General features: G+C 52.7%; 1 protein-coding gene across 7 annotated transcripts in view; it reads right to left on the reverse strand.

Annotated features, from left to right (window-relative positions):
- Positions 1 to 22989, reverse strand: part of ITPR1 (inositol 1,4,5-trisphosphate receptor type 1) — a 295575-nt gene that overhangs the window by 69199 nt on the left and 203387 nt on the right. For all 7 annotated transcript variants that reach the window (XM_081071377.1, XM_081071376.1, XM_081071373.1 and 4 more), the window contains 2 exons: positions 2389 to 2569; positions 636 to 889 (listed from right to left, as the gene is read on the reverse strand). In XM_081071377.1, the coding sequence (XP_080927503.1) occupies positions 636 to 889; positions 2389 to 2569 (435 nt within the window). The remainder of the gene's footprint in view (positions 1 to 635; positions 890 to 2388; positions 2570 to 22989) is intronic.

Consider the following 22989-nt stretch of genomic DNA (forward strand, 5'->3'; position numbering starts at 1 on the left):
TTTTGCACTCCCTCCTGTGTCCCCCAAACCTCAGTTCCTTCATCTATAAAATGAGTGGAACCACACAGGCAACACTTAGCATCCAGGAGATTCTGAGTGCTCCTTGGCCACTGCCATTTGAACAATAACAAAATGAACGAAAGATTTCTGGAATAATCAGTTCAACAAATATTTTAGAGTACCTATTTGTGTATAATTCTAGAAGGCCACTTTGTTCATTCACCCAACAAATATTTAATTAAAACTTTCTAAGTACCAGATTTTGTAAGTCGAGTATATCGCCCATCCACCACCCACCCACCTACCCACCACCCATCCATCCAAGTTCTACCTGTGCACCTATGTGCCAAACAGCGGCGCGTTAGCAGACACACAGACACACAGACACACACACACACAGACACACACACACACACACACTCAAGTACATATGGAGAGGGCACCTACACTAGTGAGTGACACATATGGTCCCTGTCCCTGTGGAGATGGGGGGGGACACAGATGGAGAAGCTGCCATTAGCCAGACATCGCGAACCATCCCGGGTCCTCAACTCCAGGAATGTGGCCGCAGTGGGAGGAGCTGCAATGCCCAGGGAGCCGTGGCGGCCTGAGAGCTGTGACTGACCGTCCCTCACCTGCAGGTCCCGGTTGTGGTTTTCGCACAGAAGCTGCAGGAAGCGGAGGATGGGCTGCATGATGGTGATGACCACACTCATCTCCAGGTCGTCCTTCGTCTTGTCGGCCGCGGCCTGCGTGCCCTCCCCAGACTGGTAGTGCTCGTCGGGGTCGGCCTCCCTCCTCAGGGTGCTGAAGGCTTTCCTGGTGGCAGCAGAGGCCTCCAGGAGCTGATCCCGGGTCTCTTCCGTTATCTGCGTTGAGGGCTCTTTGGCTGGAATGCAAACAGGAGACCATCAGTGCCACAGAATGTTCCCGAGAGCTATTCGCCACACCAAAGGTGACCTTCAGAGACCTAAGCTCTTGTGTTTAGCAGGGATCCTCACAGTTGTCCATCCGACGGACGGATGGATGGACAGCAGGACAGCTCCCAGAAGTCCCCCTCTTCTCTCAGTCCTTAGACAGGACTCACACTGAGCCCGGCCCTGCCAGCCTGGTTGTAGCTCTGACACCTCACCTGTGCTTTGGAGGAAAAGCCTTCGAATAGGCTCTGTTAACCTCACAAATCAATGGCTCTGGGACTCGGCTTCCTCATCCGTAAAATGGGAGCTCACTGGTGAATTCCACCCAGAGAAGGTTCCTGAGAGTGCCATCGTAATGTTAACCATAACAGTAATGATTGTTCCTTAAGCGACAACTCACTGAGCCCTTCAGGAGGTGCCAAGGCAATGTGAGGAGGCAGTGGATATATTATCCCATCTAATCCTCAGGCAGTCCCATCAGGTAACCGGGCATTATTAGGAGTGTTCGACCTGCAGCCAGACTGCCTGGGTCCACATCCAGGCTCTAGTGCCCACTAGCTGCATGTCTTTAACAAGGGCAAGTTAATTACTAGCTCTGTGCCTCAGTTTCCTCATCTGTAAAATGGAGACGACAGTTTGCAGGATTAATTTACCTTCTAAGTGAAGCAACACATGTAAAAGACTTCGAACAGTGCCTGGTTCCTAGGAAGTGCTTAGAAAACATTAGCCATTCTTTTTCTTCTCTTTCTCCCCATTCTAGTCCAGTGGTTACCAACTAGAGGTGATTTTGCCCTCAACCCCTTCCAGGGGACAATTAGCAATATCTGGAAACATTTTTGGTTGGGGGTGAGGGTGAGCTTCTGGCATCTTAAATATCCTTCCATACATAGTTCAGCCTCTACAGCCATGAATTCTCCAGATGTCAGACGTGCTGTGGCCGAGACACCCAATCTAGCCTTAAAAAACGAGTGGTTCACTAACCTGCTCAAGGTTATTTGACTTAACACTGGTGGGTCTACCCACTCTCAAGTATGACTTCTCTTCAACTGAGATCATGCATAAAAAACTCCATAAACTCTCACATGTTTTAGAAAATAAGGGAGAATTAGCTGACAAACGATGGACACCCAGTTCTAAAGTGCATATCTTCCTCAACTTTCTCTAACATTTAATGGAAAAATTACAGCAAAGGATTATTAATGGATTTCCTGCCAATAAAACCCGGAGTTTGACCAAGGAGAATGTATACTAATTTATTAAACAAGAAGAACCTCCAAAGCAGCAGGAATTCAGCTCAGGTTACGTAGGAAGAATTGTATCATAAATAAGATTGGTTTTCTTCTCCTGAAAGCCCCAGTCAGAATACAGTTTGCAGTCTAGAAGTAATGAAAATATGAAAGGAAAGCCAAAGGCTCCGCTCGGCCCGCACACCAGATGATGGAGGGGCTGCTTGCCGGGGGCCCGTACTTACCTTTTTTCCGTGAGGGGCCATCCCTGTCTGTCTCATCGTCTTTCTTTTTATTTCCCAAGTCACTGGTATTCACTGTCACCGTCGCCTTGATTTCTTGCTGGGCCACCTTCATTCTGTCATAGAAGACCTTGAAGAATTTCTCCGACTTCTTATCTTCTGTCAACCGGCAGAAAAAGGAGTGCTGCCAAGAAAAACCCACAGATTGTCAACACTGGGACAGACCAGTGACTGAATCCCACTCACGACACCAAAACCTCAGGGCGATCAGAGCCGGCCACAAAAACCTCACAAATGGTCTGAGTTTGGACTGAAGTCAAATACCACTGTGTGCACTGCTGTTCTTTGGATTCTCTGGCCTGAGGTTTTCTCCGGATCCTTTAAAGCAAACTGCCACAGGCTGTCTTTGCTGGAGCAGTCATACAGGCCTGGGGGGCATGCTGCGAGGTGTGGGCAGACTTCAGCCAGCTAGGAGCAGCCCCCTGCACACCCCCAAAACAACTCCATTAACAATGGAAACGAAATGTATTTTTGGTGATTATCTCCGGGCCAGTCATTTGTTTAATGACGTCTGTGGACCCCATACATGTGCTACCTGTCTATAGGGCTCCCTACCAGGTTCGGATGACACGGCCACAAGTGAGACTAAAACGTGTGAGTAAAAAGTGCCCCAGAAGCTACAAAGACAATTATATTACAGAAGCTCAGAGCTGGCAAGCTGGGCACTGAGGCAAAATCTTCATGGAAAAGGTGATTTTCAAATCAGGAATCGAAGGACAGGTAAGGACGTTTAGGTACAGAAGCTCCAAATGAACAGGTAGCTTGCCTCTTAGATACACATTTGTTTTTGGACCCACTGCAAACAATAGTATATTGTTGATATAAAAATACAACATGGTGTCTCAACTTCACTTATGAGTGTTCGCTTTTCACCCCTTTGCAAACACCACACTGTTGTGAATTATTTACATAAAAATACAATACAGTCATTTCCAGAGGGATAAAACATGCTCCAAACAATGTATTTGCTTCTCCCAGTTGGATCACTCTGCCAATTTCATATTCCTTCCCCCATCAAGAAAGATGGCACTTTCCTACACAAGGTGGCCCTCGGCTGCCAATCCCAGAAGAAACGAAAATCAGAGCAGCCTCTCGAAGCCCCCGAATTCCTCCCTCTCTCACCTCCACGTACAGCAAGCGCCTCATTCAGCAGCAACCCCACCCCGGAAAGACACCATGTTTCCTTCTGCCACGCAACTTCAGTCACTTTGACCCTTCTTTTCACCATGGGCCCCTATGCCACCTTGACAGACGCCTGTCCCTTTGACCACAAAGCACTTGCCTGTGCCCTCTCTTCTCGCTCCTGTTCTTCTTTACCTCTGGCTGTTTCCAATAACAACACAGGATCGCCTGCTACAAACCACACCGCCTATCATCCAGCTGCTTACCCTGGCGGATGTCACCGACAGGGCCGGGGAAAGGACGCCTCTTAGGAAGTCAGGGCAGGGAAAGGGACTGAGGGCCCCGGACTCCTTGTAGGTTTATGCAGTGGCCAGTATGTTTATTTTGCATTATCTACAGCAGTGCTCAGTCAGTCAAGGATTTGAAGCAGCTTTATAAACAGAATGCGGTCAATAAAATAAAGTGGTCACCAGGGTCCAGGGACATGAGTGAGAACAGTGGAGCAGAATCAGACACGGTGGTGGCTGGAAGGAGGGAGAGACATCTCGGGCCAGCCTCGGGCTCGGCTCCGACGTTCCAGGCTGCCAAGCTGAAACGAGAGGCATACTTCACTGTGCCTCTTACTTTCAGAAGCAGAAACACCAGCAGGGAACAAGGGAGAGAAAAGGCTTCTTAACGGAGGGTGAGCAGGGCAGGCTTTCTAGTCCGACCTGGGTTCTCATCCTGGCTCTCTCACCACTGGCTCTGGGACCCCGGGCAGTTACTTAGCGTCTCTGAACCCATGTGGAAGGGCTGCCATGGGGCACACAAGGTGCTCAGCACTGTGCTACTTTTGTTTTCCTACCGCCATCACGTTAGTATCACGTGAAGACCCCACAGTGAAGGCGTCCCCATGAGCAGCTAGGGTGGGGTAGCCAAGTGGTCAGAACTGTCTCCAGAGTCACAAGGACCTGGCTTTCAGCTCCATTGCTCACTAGCTCGTGTCACCTTTGAAAGTGACAGTGCCTCTGAAACCCCAATTTCCTCCTCTGCAAAATGGGAGGATCCTGGGTGGTTCTGAAGCGCCAATGGGAAGGTCCCAGCACCACGCTCAGTGGCTGATGCTTTCTGACCCAGCGGCCCGGCTCCCGGGGTAAATCCTTCCCCAGGGGCGTGACCTCACAAAGCCTGTGCAAGTGCTACTTGGCATCACACCTTTGGAGGGTCGAGGCCCCTAAAAGCTCCACTCTCGTGATGCCACCCTGAGGCCGACCCTCACCTCGACGAACATACTCTCGCCAGCGCCTGGGTGAGAACGGGCAAGGAGGTGGCACAGTACAGGGGACAAGCCCCCCGACCAGGAACCTACTGAAGATACTCGGGAAGGAAAGTCTAGTCAGGAAGGGGAACAGGGGTGCCTTGGAGAAGGGAAGATGTGGAAAGGTCGGCAGTGTGGGGGATTAAGAGACCCCCCACGGAGGCAGCATGGCCAGGGGAGAAGGGGGGTGCTGAGGAGGAGGGCCCACAGCGGCTCCTGGAGGCCGTCACTGGCCCCTGTGCTGCCCAGCCTGGTGGGGACTGGGCGAGACCAGTGCCCTCACACAGCTCGCAGACCTGGTCACTCAACCTCTTTCTGTCAACTGCGCAGAGGGCTTGGGAGGGGGCGGGAGGGGCGTCCTCCCAGGACTGTCTTCTAGAACAGGGTGACGTGCGTGGAGCAGGGCCTCATCCCCTCCCCTAAACCAAGAGCCACAGTCAGAGACTGTGTTACTTTTCATCCGAGGTTTTTGCTCCATCCACCTGGCAGGTTTGAGGTGACCCGTCAAAATAAATCTGGCCTAGGTGACCTTAGTTGGAGAGAGAAACCAAAACAGTGATCGCCTCTGGGGGGTATGAGTGGGAAGTGACTGGAATGGGAACCAGAGAGCTCCCTGGAGCGAAAGACGTCTCCATTAGGGTGGTGGTCACACAGGTGCATAGACAGAACCACGACGCCCCGTCTCCCATGTCCTGCTCCCTGGAACCTGGAAATGTTACCTGGCGAAGAGGAATTAAAGTCGCAGATGGATCTGTGATCCCTAATCAGCGGACCTTAACATAGGAGCTGATCCTGGAGTAATCCGAGGGACCAAGGAAACCACAAGGGTCCTTACCAGTGGAGACGGGGCCGGGGAGGAGGTGTAGTGACAGGACTCTACTCATCACTGCTGTATTTGAAGATGGGGGAAGGGCCCCCAGCCCAGGGCTGCTGGGCGGCCTCCAGACCAGAAATCAAGGGCAGGGACTCCCCCGGGGGGCTCAGGAGCAATGCAGCCCCACCCACATCTTCACTGTAGCCCAGTTCAGACTCAGGTTGAACTTGCCAGGTAGAAAGGGGGTTGTTTTAAGCCACTGAGTTTGGAGTAATTTGTTAGAGCAGCCATAGAAAAATGGATACAAGAGGAATAAACATTTGTCAAATCAGATGAAACTGTGCCTGCCACTGTCTGTAAATTATGTAACAATCAAAAGGGACGGAGGCAAAGATTTCACTTTGTTTTCAGAAAGCCAGAAGGCCTGGACAAGGGGCCACCTCCCATTTCAGAGGGAACCGGGGCTGCCGTCCGCACGGCCGACCTTTCTGCACCCTTCACGCGTCTCCAAATCACATTTGATTCCTAGGCCCCATTCACATAGGCTGTCTCATCAGCATTTCAAGAGATTGCCAAGACAGACAGCATCACGCATAAATCCAGCACATACAGATGAGAGCTGGGTGAGGCGAGCCCAGGTGGCTCGTGGCAGAGCCACGACCAGCCCTCCCACCCCCTTCCCCGGGCTCTAGCTACCATCCCACCTTTCCAGGAGACACACGGAAGACCCGCCCCAGTGGCAGCCAGGGAATTCGACGGAAAGGCAGGCTGGTTTGGGGGCAGACACAGAGTGCTTGGGATGCCTGCAAGGAAGGGAGTCGGGGATCGGGGCAGCGGAGGAAGTGCCGCTGGCAGTGGCCATCTCCGTGGCCGTTCTGGAGGGCAGCGGTGGGAAGGAACAAGGCATGGCGGTTGTAAGCCAAACTTCAAAACAAAACAAAACAAAAAGATTAAGTATACAGATCGCAGAATGCCAGAGCCAGAAGCACTCGACTCCATCAGTTCCCAAATGTTTTCCCAGCAGGAAAACCCTGCTCTCCTCCTTCCTCCCCAAACACCATCGTCGATAAAGACACCGTCTATGGGAGAAATACAGATAGAACCGCTCAGTTTGAAACAGGGTGGGCAGAACCCTCCCTCTCGCCCCTGGGACACCCCTCCCCGCCCATCCTACTTCCCTGGCCTCTATGCTCCACACAACTTCATTGGGAAACTAGTTTAGTCCAGCCCTCCACACTGTCCAGAGGGGAAACCGAGGCCTCTGAGGGGGAAGGCCAGGAGGACCCTCCTCCCTGACTGCCCAAACCAGTCCCCTTGAGCACACTGGGTGGTGGTTGAAAGAACAGCCTCAGTTTACACTCCTGCCCTCGGGTCATTGTCAAGTGGACACAGTTGGCCCTTCTCTGGCTGCCTGGGCCGGATGAGGGCTAAGGAACTGAGGTCTTAGACTAAAATAACGAAACCACCCTTTCAGATCTGTCTTGAACATCATCCAGCGTTGCGTAAGGAGCCGGCAGCCACCCACTATGTCCAGTCAATTCCTTGCAAAGAAACAGAGTATGGTTTATGAGAAGTCCGCCCAGCTTCTGAAAGCAGCGGCGTCTGCAGTTAGGGACCAGCAGTGGCAGCCACTTTGCAGACAACAGGCGGGCAGTGGGCAGCAGGGGGTGGGTGGGCCCTCCTTTCTCAGGGGAAGAGGTCTGAGTCCCAGTTACACTGCGCAGGCAAGGGGTCCGGACACCCAGGCCCTCCCCTGCACTGCACACACACCAGGGAAGGTAAGCAGATGAGCCCCGTGTCCAAAAGCCATCTTCCCACAGTTCAGAGACGCGGGGGGCGGGGAAGATGGGCTCTGTACCTGGGACGCAGAGCCAGCCAGCCTGCACCTGCAGCGACCAGAGGCCATCCTGACCCGAGGAGCCCTCTGTGGGCGTCTTGGCTAAAGGGGGGGGCGGTGGCAGGAAGCTGAGGTGGACGTGATCCAGGACGGGGCCTGGCGGGAGTGTGGGTGGCCTGGGAGGAGCAGTCCAAGCACAGCCGAGACAGCGTCGAGAACTTTCCACCCCCTGGAAGCCTACGCACTGGGCCTTGAGATCATCCGGAGAACGAGCTTTTCCGCTTCACTGCCTTGGATGACGTGACCCTGAACAACACAGCCCGTGACCTTCGGTCTGGACGCTCACTGACTGCTGCAAAATGAATTGCGTTCTCAGGCAAACGCCAGGAATGTGAAAAATGTCAGTGCTGCACGGTGAGCCAGCACTTGAGCTCCAGGGGCTGGTGGAGATTCTTCCCGGGAGCCTGACTTTTCTGTCGTCACTCTTGGCCTCGGGCACACGGGGACCTCAGCCTGGGCCTTGGGGCTCTGCAGGTGACAGGGTGACGGCAGTGGCTACCAAGGTGTGGGGTCTACTTTCTGGGCTCTCTTCCTACACCTGTGGTTAATCAAGAGTGTGCCACTTCCTGGGGACCCTCGCCCTGTAAATTAGACGACAGTGAAGGGTAATTGAACACCTTCTATTTGTCAGGCACTGCCTACATGCTTTATACACATGATCTCATTTAATCCTATGACCACTGTGGGAGGTAGGTGCTCTCTGTAGTCCCATTCTACAGATGAGGAAACTGAGGCTCCTAGAGGGGAAATACCTTGCCAGGTCATTCTGCTAGGAAGTGGCGGTGGTGCCACAGGACTCCAGCCCCACCTGTCTGACGCCTCAGCCCATGCTCTCAACCATTGCTTTGTCACACACCTGTCATCTGAGCAAGAGTTTCTCAAACTCTCACAGCCCCGTTTGGCTTCTTCTAATCCCCCCTCCACAGTAACGGGTGGCTGGGGTGGGTACACATGTGAATGCCTCAACTTCCCCACGATGCCTGCTAGATGCACTTGTTAATATGGGCTCCCAAACAAGCCCTTTCTGCTCATTGCAGACTTGCCAGGGCTGGGGTTATATATTGTCGACAAAGCCGCTGCCACATAGGGACTGCTGTGACTCTTCAGTCCTTTTCTCAGAAATCAGTGACAACAATCAAAAGCCAAAGGTCACGAACCATGAACACTAAGCGGTCCAATGCACATGATTAGGCGCGGCAGCCGAGATAACCGCAAGTCTGGGAACCTCACTCTTCGCCCTGGCGGCTCACTAGCCAGCCACCTGACCTTGGGCAATTCAGGTAGCTGCACTAGTGCCCTGGGCTCCTTGCCTGACAAACGAGACTCCTACCCACCTGCCTCGTCTGCACCACATGGAAGCTGGAGGCCCATCAAGGTTGCAGCTAGGAAACGCTGTGCGAAAATCCCTGTGATTACATGGGACCCCGTTCCAACGCAGGATGGTTGTGTTCTTGCTCAACACCCCTTTCAAAGGACAGGCATAGGACTGACATAGGCAGCCTAACTCATTGCTGGGTGTTACATGATGACCAACGACTAGTGTCCAAAAGCAGCCCACGATGAACAATTCCAGCTGATATCAGTAGGTCGAGATGGCCTCTGAATTCACAGCAAAAAAACACACTGGAGAGCAATTCCCAATAACCATCACAATGAGGGAAATTAAAGAAATCCAGCTGGAATTTCCAGTTACAGAAGCCATTCAGGTTACTTCAGACACAGAGATAAATAATTGTGCCTCTACTTCTCAACGATGAATAGACCCAGAGGCAGAATGTGGGTGCGGGTCACACCCTCCTGGACAGTCCCAAATCTTGCAACATGAACTGTTTTTCCAGTATTTTTAACCATTCTTGAGTTTAGGAAAAGTTCGATGTATGAAACGAGCCTAATAACTAATACAAAGGCATTAGATAATTTGTACTCCCTTGGTATAAAGTATCACTCTCTAAGAAAGACATTTTTGGTTTGATGGGTTTGAATCAGTAAACATCTGGAGTTCTCAGCCCACTGACTTCTCTGAGGACGATAGCAGCTTTAACAAGTTCAGAAATAATATAACCTTCGCAGCAGAAAAGAAGCAAGTCTGGGCTGGAGAGGCACCCCCACTTCAACCCCCTTTTCCTGAGAGAAGGTCGTCCCTGCAGAGCCATCTCCTGAGGACGTGGGCTCTAACCCTGCTTTGCCCACTCTGCATGCCCGGGCTGGGCGGGGAGCCTCTCTGGCTCGTCGATGACCCCTAGTGCCTGAGAGAAGGGTGGAGGACAGGAGAGCGTCACTCAAATCAATCTGGCCACTGGGCTCCAGGGATGGTCCCAGTCAGAGCAGCGGATCCTTACCATGCGGTTCCAGGGGAATTAATTCCATTTTCCGCAAGTAGCAAAATCCAACCTGTCATAGAAGAACCATTCCTCCCGAGACGAGAAGCTTAACACGCTTCCCTTTCTGTCTCCCTGTGCCCACAAATGAGCACGGGCACGGAAAGTCCGCCCGAGCGCCCGAGGTGGGAAGCATCTGATCCGCCCCGGAGCGATCACAAAGCTAAAAGTTTCTCATGTTCCTCAACATCTCAACCAACAAAATCTACTTCCTAAAACACAATTCTTTTAAAGGTGTCGTCTTACAAAGTCCCTGTATGTGAGGGTGAACTGCCGGCCGTCTCATGCCCAGCAATACGTAACAGCAAGATCAAACATATTTCGGGGAGGCAGGTCAGGTGTCACCCCAGAGAACCCTGGGCCTCTGACCTAGGGGCAAGACGTCCAGGAGACTCCAAATGTTCTCCGGTTCGATTCTCACATGTGCTTACAGATGCCAAAGGCCTGCATCTTGTGAGGGTCCCTGGCAGCGGTCTGTCTTTTCCAGCTAAAGGCAGGACAACTACCTCCAGAGCAGGACAAAGGTGAGTGGTGGGGGGTGGGACAGGTGCACCCGACATCTGCCTGAGGGCAGGGGACAGGAGTGGGGCCGTCCCTGGGAATCCTGCTCAAGTGCAACAAGGGGTTTTGGTTGCTCCTGAGCATGAGGTTTATAGGAAAGGCAGGCAGGACACAGCACACGGGACCGTGGTGGGATGCAGGAAGGGCTTTGTTGAAGCGCTCGGGGAGGTTTTGGCCTCTCAGCCCGTGGACATCTGCTCAACCTGAGACGGTGAAATGCACTTTCACATGTGCGTGTACGGCTGCAGGAGACACGTCAGCCTCTGAGGGCCGATTCTATGATTCAATGAAATGTTATCTCCTGGTCTTTTGGGTGCCACTCTCAGGTCCCATGTCACCTCACCCACAGACGTGCCATGGCACCCGTGACAGGGAGGCCATGGAGACCTCCGTAAGCATACGCCCTGCATCATGGGAGCTGAGAAGGATGCAGGAGGTGCCTGGGGAATGCCCCTCAGCACTGGATGGTCAACACGGGAGGTGGGTCCCCTGCCCAGGGCCTGGCAGGGCCTCGGCTGTGCCTTCCCGCTTCACAAGGGCCTTCCAGAAAGAGGGCTGACACAGGAAGTGAAAGGCTAAGAACTCTGATCACTGGTCTTATTTCTGCTCTTGTACCTGAGGGCCTGTTAACCAACACGACTGATGTTTCCTGCCCTAAAAGCTCCAAGGTTCCCCAGGGGATCCAACTCGAGCTTCGTATCAATGTCGAGACTATTCCTTTGCACACCCGCTTTCTGTGTTTGTGCAGAATGACAAGGGCTCAGGGACAGGACTCGCCATCCTCCATCCTTAGCAAGGTGGGAACAGATGGACGGGGTGGCGGCGCCACTGGGCGGGTTTGGCTGTGAGCAGGTCACTGATGAACCTGTAGCCTCAGTTTCCTCATCTGGCATGGGGAAGGAGGATGACACACGCCGCTAGAGCAGCCTCAGGATGGAGCTGACACAGGCACAGAGCCTGCCACTTTCCCTTCCCTGTTCCCAACAAACTGAACTGTGACAAATCCACTCGACCATAAAATGCAAAGAAATGTAAGTATCTCTGGCCTGCCAGGGGCAAGGACACTGGCTGACAAATAGCAAACCGTGAACCAAAGCAAGTGCCTTCCCGATGTGGGCCAGTCACCCTCCGTATTCTGCTCCGTCCAACCAGCATTCGGGTCACAGCCCCCGTGGACCCGAAGGACATGTTCCCGGACTTCCATTTCTCCCGACCCTGCAGGCCCATTTCCCCGGGTTCTGGCCCGGCAGGTGGCCTCCATCTGGCTGCAGAGACCATCCTGGGGACCTGACAGGAAGACGCGCAGATGGCCAAGTGGATGGACGGCGGGATGGAATTACACAGCACCCATCTGGGTAAGTGTCATTCAGTATATTACGGCCTTGGCATCCGCCACAGGCCCAAGCAGGTTACGGCCTGAGCCAAGCTTCTGCCCTTTAGAAGCACTGACTCGGGGTTGGCAGGGCCCGTGGAGATCAGCTAATCCAGCCTCCCACCTGGCGACAAGTGTCTTACCTGGGTCCAGCAGTCACCGCACACCCTCAACCCCAGCCCCCGCTGCTGCGCTCTGACCGCATGGCCTCCTCCAGCCCCTGCAGTGCCCACGCAGCCCTTCTGCCCGGACGCCCTCCACGGGGCTGGTGCTCTTCTCTGCTGGGTCTCAGCTGAAACGGCACCTCCCTAGAGAAGCGTCCCCGATCTCCCTAAGTGGGTTCCTCCTGACACTCCGCACCCCTGCTCAGGCTGCCCCCAATGTACTTCTTTAATTGTGAACTGGTTCAGGCCCATCTCCCCCGTGGACTGTGGGCGCCTAGACGGCCGGGCCCATATGGATCACACCCTTGACTGTTTATCACGGCCAGTTCATCTGGTGCCTGGCACTCAGCAGATGCTCAAAAACTGTTTGCTGTCTGGATGAATGCACAAGAGTCCTGAAGGAATTCCAAAGGACTCTAATGGAGTGGAGCTTTGCATCTACGGCAGCTGAAGTTCCACTCAATAACCAAAGGTCCCTGTCTGTGAAAGCCAGGCCTGCCAAACACCAGCAAAGGCGGCAGGCGGGGCCTTCTCACCTCCCAGAGGCTTACAGGTTTGTGCACCTGTGATGGGCGCAGGTCTGCTGGGATCCTTCATCGGTCCAGTTACCTGCTGCTGACCCTCTGGCCTCGCTGACATTTGCATTATTAACTGTGGAGCAGGGAGGACAAGCGTCCAGACCAGGCTCTCTCTGCTGTCCTGGTGACGACAAGCTCTGGCTGACAGTCTGTGGACCTGTGTTGCAACGAGGCTAATAAAACGCAATTCTCAAACTGTGGTGACTGCAGCTGAAACACATCCTCCTCCAACGGCAACATAATCTGTTTTAAAGTCCTGAATTCAAAGGGAAACAAGTGGCTTGAAGACGTCAGATGGTTTATAGGACTATCCCCTTTGGCGTCTGGGACATCTTGATGAAAAGTGTAAAACCCAGACATAGGAAACGGGTGGAAACATCAAGAGAGCCTCTGACACTTTCAAAACGGAACTCAGAGGACCTCAGGAAATGTAAGTGGGCATAGACTTGTGTGTGAAGAGGAGGGTCACGGCAGAAGTGCCAAAGCCAGCTGCCACTCAATTAGAGGTTCTCAGAGGCTGGGGCTCCCGGCTTGGGTATGAGGTGCCTTTGATGCCCCCACAGCCAGACTCAGGCTGCTGAAGTTTCTAATGAGAATACAGTTCCACCCGTGAAGCTAAGTCACTGGAAGAGTTCCGATGGGAAACTCCCTCCCGCTACTCAGAGGGGAAAAAAAATGACCTTCTTGGTCTGGAATCTGGGGGCATTTTATGCAGATGTCCTAACAGAAGTTAACAAGGGGAAGTCAGCTCCCTTTGATTATTCCAACAGGCTACTGCTATGAAGAATTGCACAACTCTTGGGGTGGGTTTGGGGACTTTTCTTTTTTTTAAAGCTTGTCCTCATGGGAACCATGTTTGCTTTTCTAAGAACATTTCATGAGAACCTCCCTACTCACACCTTTTAAATGCCTCTGCTTGGGTGGGAATGTGGTTGACACCACCAGACCAGCTCGCAGGGCTCTGCGGCCGTTAGCACAACAGCCAGGGTGCAGGTGGGCCGTCCCAGGGCTGCCACCCACCGCCTGGTTCTGAGAAAGGGGTTCGCTGCCCAGCTGAGAACTGGATGGGGCAGCCACTTCGTTGTTTTAAAACCCAAGCTAAGTAATGTCAACCTACGGCCTTTAGGTGACAGAAGTTGCACAAGCTCCAGGACTTCTGACTGGGGGACAAACACATTCTCATTTGCATGTGCGTCTAGTTCCTCATGTGCAAGATGAGGCAGCAGCCATCATTTACCCGGACGTGAGCACCACGGAGGAAGCGTGGGGACACAGACAGTGCTTCTCCTCTGGGACATGGCCACTGTACGCCCCCCTGGCAGCGGGTCCACTCGGTTTGGGGTGAGCCAATTTTTGGGTGAACCAAAATTCAGTTTGGTGGAGAGTCAGCTTCTACAGGGTGAGAGTAAACACCACTAGGACTGCTGGTGGGAAAACAAAACAAAATACACAAAAGAACCATGGAAAAAGGGGAGGGTGGGGAAAAATGCACCTTAGCCCAAACTCTTTGAATGTCCTGATGCCACATAATGGGACGTTTTTAGTGGGGAAGGAAAAATGTCCTGTTTCCGGTGACAGGTCCAAGAACCCCGAGTAGGTGTGAGAAACAAGGCTGCTTATAGATTAAAAAAAAAAAAAAAGAAAGAAAGAAGGTGGAAAGGAAGGAGTCAGGGAAGGGGGAGTGAGCTCTGCGAGCGGCGCCATGGCGACGAGGACGTCCACCTCCCGGCCGCCCACCCACAGCCAGATCCTGCTGACGCACTTGAGAACAAGCTGCTTTCTACCAGCTCAGGAAGGGGAGCAAACCCAGAGAGCTCATTAAATCCCTTCTCAGCGGCTCTCGGCTCTCGTCTGCCTGCAGATAGTGAGCAAGGAGGCTATAAATAGAAGTTATATAACATCTCTTTGTTGATTCCTGTGCTTACCAAAAAAATGCAGCATGACCTTGTTTTTATCTTCGGCAGACTGGTGGAGGGCTTTAATCTGGTTGGGGATCTTCTTAAAGTTTAAATGGCAGGATATCGATTTCCAAGTGAAGGGTACTCGGGGCATTCGTCCAAGTTCGTAACCCTTGAGGTCAAGTCCTCCTCAGGTAGAAAAAAGTATCCATTATCCCGCTAGAAAACAGCATCTTAAGGAATCCTGTGGCTTCCTCTTAGTCATTTTGGGATGAGGCCAGGATTAACACAAACCCCCAAGAACAAGAACCATTAGAATGGCTTCTTGGGTTTTCTAAAGGAGGTCGCAGGACTTAACAGATATACTTAAAGCCAACACAGGGGTTCTAAATACCTCCAGCATAATCAGTTCTCTTTTTCTTTCTTTTTTTTTGGAGCAGGACTTTATTGGGGAACAGTGTGTACTTCCAGGACTTTTTTCCAAGTCAAGTTGTTGTCCTTTCAGTCTTAGTTGCAGGGGGCACAGCCCACCATCCCTTGCAGGAGTCGAACCGGCAACCTTGAGGTTGAGAGGATGCGCTCCAACCAACTGAGCCATCCGGGAGCTCAGCAGCAGCTCAGCTCAAGGTGCTGTGTTCAATCTTAGTTGCAGGGGGCGCTGCCCACCATCCCTTGCGGGACTCGAGGAGCTGAACAGGAACCTTGTGGTTGAGAGCCCACTGGCCCATGTGGGAATCGAACCGGCAGCCTTTGGAGTTAGGAGCACGGAGCTCCAACCGTCTGAGCCACCGGGCCGGCCCCGTCTTTTTCTTTCTTAACAAGCCCAAGACAGTGAGCATCTGTGGGTTGCAAAAGCCTGCTCCTCAGAGATGCCGACGAGACCTAAGCGAGTAGCAGAGGGAGACACACACACACACATACACACACACATGCACGCACGCAAGTGCCCTGACACCCAGTCCACTCTTTGCAGACCCCGTGCCGGCCCGGGATTCTGAGCAGAACCTGGCTTTGGTGTCTTCACTTGAAGGTCACTTCAAATGAGTGTGTGCTTATGGGGTTTGCTGCTGAGCCCCACTGCTCTGCCATCTTGTCTAACCTGTTGATGCTACGAAACTCTTTGAGAAACTGTTACCATGGGAACTTTCCCTCTCCGGCATCTTTCAAGAAATGTTACAGGTGCTGGAGAATTCAATGCCATTGGTCTCAGTAAGCTTTTTTTTTTTTTTTTTTTTTTTTTTTTGTATCTCAGAACATGTGGCTTCAACGGAGAGGACTTTCAAAGCTATGATGCAAGTGTTTCGGGGAACAGGCTTTAATCCCACGGGACACTGGGGCGGGGGGGTTGTGCTGTGGTGGCCTGAGAGTACCTGCAGGCCCCAGTCAGGTTTCCAATTCTATCCACAGTGGTTTGAATAATCACAGCAACTGAACCAGACCCTCCGGGGTCTGGAACAGCTCAGAGGGTGACCCCAGCAAGAGACACTGTGACTGTCATCTCCACTGTGGGACTTCCTTTCTCATTAGAACGGGTGGGTGGTCAACAACTCAATAATGCATCAATCCAGGCGGGACAAGTGTCCATGTCTGCTGCTGAACTCCCGTCCTTGGTCAGTCACTGAAGTGCACTGGCCATCTGTCAACGAAGCCGCAGAACCCTGTCCCCCCACCCCCCCTTCTAAATTCCTGCGAGGAAAACCGGCTCTACCTTCTACAGTCTGAAGAGTGCAGATCCCGTAGGAGCCAATACATGGCCCGAAGCAGCAGTGTTGCCAGGTAACGAGTGTGGAAATATACTCAGAAAACTGTCTGTGACAATATACAACCTCCGGTCTGCAGCTGATAACCGAGGGAGTGTTAAAACACCGTGTTCTCTTAACACCCAGGCTTTGGGTGTGAAAGTAAAATTAAACAGGATACTTCCTCTTGTAAATACAAGGCAGGCATACAGAGCACACACGCACCCACTAATTGGAGATAGTAGAGGGGTTTGCAACAGCCATCTGCAACGCACCCTAGCTTTTACTACCCACCCCACCCGCCCCCAACACAAATTCCAGAAAACTCAGAGAAACATAACAGAGCAGGAGCCTTTCTTATTCGGGGACAAGTTCACCTCTGACCAGAGAAAGCTCCTCGTAGGAAGGCCATTGGCGGAAGTGAAAGAAAAACTCATCCATTATATAAACAACGGGCTTCCACTGTGTAGTTCGTACGTCTACTTGTAAAATGCCCTGGATCATTAAGCAGGTCCAGTAACCAGCGCTTCGTACCCCCACCCAGCAACAGGACAGACACTGCCTGCCAGCACGCCCAGTGCCACAGTGGAGATGGCCCTGACCAGCCCCGATGCTGCCCACGCAGAAAGGCTGTCCAGCGTGGCAGAAAGCTGGGAGATTCTGGAGGGAGACAGACCTGGGTTCAAATCTGAGCTCTGCTAACTGGGTGACTGTGGCTAAGACCCTGGTTCTTTTGAGACTCAGTTTCCTCATCTGTAATCGGAGCTATCCCATCTAGCTGAGATAAAAGACATCACAGCGTAGTGCCTACCCAAGAAAGGGCATGCTATCAAGGCAAGAAGTCCCCTCTTTTTCCTTCTCCAAACATGACTATTCTTCAACCCAAGACTCGGATGTGAGAAGAATCCAGTGTACTGTGCCCCGAGAAGGATGTATGTTCCTGTAGATGCAAGCATGAGACAAACCCGTTGGTAATGTGACTAAACATGAGCGCCCTAATTCAGCGAGCTGCCCTCCGTCTCCAGAGAGGAAGTTGTCCCAGGGAGTTTCCTTCTCACTCATTTCCACAGACCTGGGGGCCTGGAGCTCACCGGAAGTCAAACAGCATGTATGGCATGTATCATTTTTATTCGGCAAATGAAATGCCCAGCCTCTAAGGAGAAGTCTTTCATGGCTTCCTACTCTGTCATTCACAGGCCGATCCTGCAACCAAAGCAAAGACCGGCCACACAAGGGATGGTGGGACGTGCCCAGAAAGCCGAGCACCCTCCATGAGGTGCCCGCCAACAGAAAGAACCATCGAAAACAAAGCCAAGAACTCTAATTTGCCCAACAAACAGAAGCAAGGTCCTGCAGGGGTAGGCGGCCCATTGCCTCAGTCCCCGGGGAGGGGCTGTGGGCCGGTCTGTGCCAGAGAAACTGGTGGAGGCTTCCCATCCAGGAAGGCAGCTCTGGAGAGAGGCTGGAACTCAGGCTGCAGGGGGAAACAAACCCGGATATGACTGCCAGCTCTGTGACCCTGAGAAGTAACCTGACGTTTCGAACCCCCTACTTCCCTCTGAGCCAAAGGGGTCCTGGCAGTATCTGCCCACACCATAGGATCATCAGGAAGAGTAAGAGAGATCAAGCAGAGGGAGCACCGAGCCCAGCGCCTGGCACACGGGCACGCAGGCTCTGGTACTCATTATCACTACTGTCCCTGGGTACCAGCAAGGAGAACGGAGCATCCGAGATGTTTCTCCAAACCGACAGTAGGTATTTCCCCTGGGTTTCCATAAACTTCCCCCACGTAAAGAAGGTGTCCCTTTTAAATTGTAACAACCATTGACAACACATTTTCACATTTCACATTGTCATGTTTATGTTCAGAAAAGGATGAGAAGTCTAAAGGAACAGGGTGGCCACAGAGGGTTGGGACTTCAGTTCAGCTGGTGGAAACGTACTGAGCACCCACCATGTCCAGGTGCTGGGGAGGGAGAGAGGCCTGACCCTGGGAGGAAGTGCTGGTGGGGAGAAGACGACGTGCCACCAAAAAGTCACCCTGAGACACTGTTGTGTGTTACGCTCCGTGTTCAGTGGGGGGCTTTCCACGTATTATCTTATTTAGTTCCCAGAATAACCGTCCAGAGTAGGACTCTCTACATGGATTCATACATGCTGGTTTAGTTCCCTTCATCTAACACATGTAGCGACTTCTCTAGGAACTTGGGGTGAACACAGACTTGGTCTCTGTCCTTTGGGATCTGACAATGACCCTCCATTTAAAGTGTGGTGACTGCTACAGAGACAGAGACTACCACCTCTGTCCCGGGGACCAAGAGCAAGCTTCCAGAGCAGGAGGCATTTCAAACAGCGCCTGGGCAGCATGCTGGGCAAAGGGAAAGAGGGCACATGCCACACGGAGCAGCGGCCTCTGAGCATGCGACTGGCAAACGAGTGGGTGCCGCTGTGGACGATGAGTGTGGAAGCTCAGGCGGGGCCAGGTCACGCAGGGCACCAGGGTGGCATGGATTCGGTCCTCTGTAGAAGTTTGTTAGGACAGGGACTCACGTGAGGTGGTCAGGCTCCCCGTGAGGGGACCCCGCAGACAGTGGAAGGGACATGCCCGGAGGCGGGGCTGTGGAGCGGGAGAGGCTCTGGCAGCCATCCAGGTGGAAGGCACCCAGTCTCGGAACCCCGACGACCCCACATTGGCAGGAGGTGCCAATCCCAGCACCTCCACACCCGGCGGGGCCACTTTGGGCGTGTCATGTAATCTCCAGGTGCCAGGGGTCTGGCTTACTATAAATCCTAACTGAATGCAGACTACATGACTACTGGAGGGTAGAGTGGGCACAGAATGAGTTCCTGATGAAAAGCAAGAGAGAGGAGACTGACGACATCAGTTTCCAGCTTGGGTACGTGGAGGAGTGGCGGTGGTAAATCCACCGATGAAGATATGGAATAAAGAGGGCAGGTGTGGTGGAGGAGGGGAGCTGACAGCTGTGCCTGGGGTCACACTAACCGAGCGTTAACACGGGTGGGGAGTCACGGGGATTTGCACAAAAGTCTGGAACCCGCAGAGAGGTGGAGCCATGAGCTCTGTCTCTGGGAGCTGTTGCCATAAATGTGACAGGAGTGATGAGATCCCCCAGGAAAAGATGGAGGAAAAGATGACAAACAGGCCGGAGACCAGGCTTCAATACTTTGGATATTTTAGGCTTAAGTGTAAATGCTGCCCGGAAGACCCGGGTTTGCCACTAGGAAAACCTCCGCAGGGGGCCATGAGGAAGTGACTCACTCAAAACGTGCCCCGGGCAGGAGGGGCAAAGACACCTGACAGATGAAAACTCTGCAATCTCAGGGGTCCGGACGCTCGGCCACACACACAAATCTGTGTTGAAAGGTGATAAAAGGAGCAATGGGGTACCCAGGAGAGGCACTGAAGGACAGGGGAGACTGCCTCCCAAATGGAAAGAAAAGGCAGGCCCCTCTCTTCCCCTGAATTCCCCTTGATTAGCTGAGCAAGTAACCCACATACCTTGGGACTCAGGATCTTAGTCACCCGGTGACTATTTACCTAGAACCTACCATTGCCACACCAGGGGGTGAATAGCACAGAAAGGTGGCAAGTCATGCTCTCTTCCTCAACCAGGTTCATATCTGAACTTCAAAGATTCAACGAACTCAGGGGCTGGCAAAGGTTTTCTGCAAAGGGTCACATGGTAAATATTTTACGCTTTGTGGTCTATTCAGTCTCAGCGGCAGCTACTCAACTGCCCTTGGAGCATGAGAGCAGCCATGACGATGCCAAAGGAATAAGTGTGGCTGTGTCCCAATAAAACTTTATTTAGAAAAGCGGTCAGCCGGCTGGACTGGAAATGCCAGCCACAGTGTGCCACGCACTGGACTGCCATGTCACATGCGGCAGAGAAGACTCTGTTGTAAGCCGGAAGGTCCATCCCCAGAGTCATTATGGAAAACTGGGGAGACAAGAGACCTGCTAGACCAGAAGGAAGAGAAAGAGGGAAAATCACGCCCTGCGGATGTAACAGGAGACAGTGAGATGACGCCTCAACTTACTGCCCTTTTCAAGTCTTCTCTGACCTCTTTTTCTGCTGTTTAGTCAAACTTGGGAGACATCTCCTTTCAGAAACGAATTCCTGTATGTAGGTTTTACAGGAAGGAAGGAAGATGTGTCCCAACCATGCAGTCCTCTGTGACAAGACGGAAGGACAGACACACATAACTGTCTACTTTTGCCTAGACTGTGGGCTTGGCTGCTCAGGAAAGAAGAACAATAACGCAGGCTCTCCAACTCCTCTCCAAGCACAAGCAGGGTATGCCCCCCCCCCCCCGGTCTCCTCAGGTCACCTCAGCAGGACTGTGCCTCTTGTAACCCCAGTGACAAGGGGCCACGTGAATGTGCACAACCCCTGCACCGATTTCTTGCCCTGAAGTGCCAAACTGAGCCAAGTGTCCCTTGGAGGGTGGTAGGAAGGACCTGGGTGGAGCGGTGGGACATGTCATTGTCCCTTTCAGGAGAGTCATTCAGGTCTCTTATTCCCAAGAACGGTAACCATGTTTGAATTTTGAGTTTCCACCTTAAAATATGTATTTAGACCAGTAATCCTAAAAGACCCTTGTCCAATGACACGCCACTTTCCTGGGAATGAAAAGGAAGGATAAGGTGCATGGGTCCTAGGAATTATTTGGACCAAAAGGGAAGGAAAGACAAAGGCCCAGGTCAGGGAGCGTTAAGGACTTAAAGGCACAAGAGTGACCGGCTGACGGCCCTCGTTCGGCTCCGCCCACAACCCCTTCAGCACCAAAGCCAGGTGTCTCCCAGCCTGTGGGCCTCAGGCATCTCTTCACACAGACATGGGTGGGGTGCGTGTGAAAACAACACAAAACAGACCCCGGGGCCACTACACAAAAGCAAAAGACCAGAAGTCAGATTTCTGACAGAAAACAAATTTAATAAAACAAAACCCTCTTTTAAATAATAAAAGTTTTCTTCGTAAAAATCACCACCCCATTTGAAGCTCTGTGACCCCGAGACCACATGAGGCACTTTCTGTGAGGCACGCTGTCTCACCATCCCAGGAGCCCTGGCAGGTGGGCACCTCCAGCCAGGAGCCAGGCTGGGAGTTCAAGGACCGTGCCCGGAGGGGCGTGGCAGGGCGGCACAGGGCGCCCTCACGCCCCAATCTCAGCTTCCGCAGTCTTCTGCTGTCTGTCTGCTGGCCTGTGCCCTCCAGTTCACGTTACTGTTTAACGCACTTGACAACTGCAGAAGGGAGGGCCTTGGCTTTTCTAACCCTCGTTTAACAGATGAGAAAACTGAGTTTCAAAGTGTCCCGAGGAAGTCCAAGGGCATCCGGCTGGCAGGGGGCAGAGCTGGCATTCTGGCCAGGTGTTTCCACTCTGGAGGCCAAGCTCCGTCCCAGGCCCCAGGCCTCCCTTCCAGGGGTCTCCCCAGAAATGTGTGACCCTGTGCCACCGAGTCACCGACTCTCAAAGGGCGGCCCTACACAGGCAGGGTCTACACTCCTCCTTGAATCCAGGGGGGCGGCTTCGCTGTTCAGACCCCTCCGGTTTCCCCTGAAGGGCACAGTCTCCAGGGAGCCTGCTGGGGCCAGGCCATCTGCCTCCCTCTATTTTCATGCCCACGGCTCCCACAGCGGAGAAAGCGCCTTCTAACTCCACTGCTGGCTGAATACACTCCCACATGGACAAAACCTGAGGTCAGAAATCACGGCTTAGAAGTGACTCACTCCTGACTGCCCCGCCAGAAATGACACCCTTTTACATAACTGCGTAACTTGCTCACACACCAGCCTTTTCCTCCTCCTCAGGGTGACTGCCCTGTCAAATGAAGGCTGCTCTTCCTCACTAACTGGCCCTGGAAAAACCAAAGCGCTCTTTCCACCTCACCCGCTGCTACCCGGGTCAGAGGCAGCCCAGCCGGCATGCTCCTCCCACCCTCACCCTGGCGGTGACTTCTGGAAGGGGTGGGAGAGTTCCTATCTAATGTTGGCCCTTCGGCTGACTCTGCAGGCCAGTTTCCTGACAGAGTACTTGCAACTCCAGCTGTGTACGTGCAGAAATGAAAGCTTTTGGGGTGTGTGTGTAGGCTAGAGTTGGCGTAGGAATACCCGTGGGCAGCCATTCGACATGCAAAATTCACTGTGCTTCTGCCACGGGAAGCAATTAGTCCCCCAATTTTTTTTTGTATCTGGTCTGCTTAATTCACTGTGGGGTTCTCTGATGCGGTCACCCCAGCACATATATCCCCAAACATCTATATTTGTTAAAAAAAAACACACAAAAAAAACCTCCAAACACTCATGTATTCCACTCGTGTACTTGAGTCCTCCAAACGCTCGTGTATTCCAGATGTCCTTGGGTCCTCCTGTTCCCCAGGTGAGCACAGCTCTGTTCTCCCGAAAGGAAGAGGAAGCGAGGGACCTTCCCCCGGGTGCCGGTGGGAACATCGCAGGAGGAAGGAACACAGAAACTGGCAAGGACTCGTAGGACGGATATGCAAGTGCCGTGAGGCTTACTGAGCTCTGCGTGTGCCAAGAATTAATTCATAAGCAAATGCTTATTTTATAGTTTCCCACTTGCCACAAAACATCAAGCAGAAAGGAAAGATTTCTTCTGGGGGCTGGCAGGAAGGGGGTGGCACCAGAGTGGGGAGAAAGACAGCAGGAGTCACTCTTAAAGAGAAGTCTGATCCCAT

Source organism: Rhinolophus hipposideros, assembly GCF_964194185.1.
Source record: "Rhinolophus hipposideros genome assembly, chromosome: 14".
NCBI lineage: Eukaryota > Metazoa > Chordata > Mammalia > Chiroptera > Rhinolophidae > Rhinolophus > Rhinolophus hipposideros.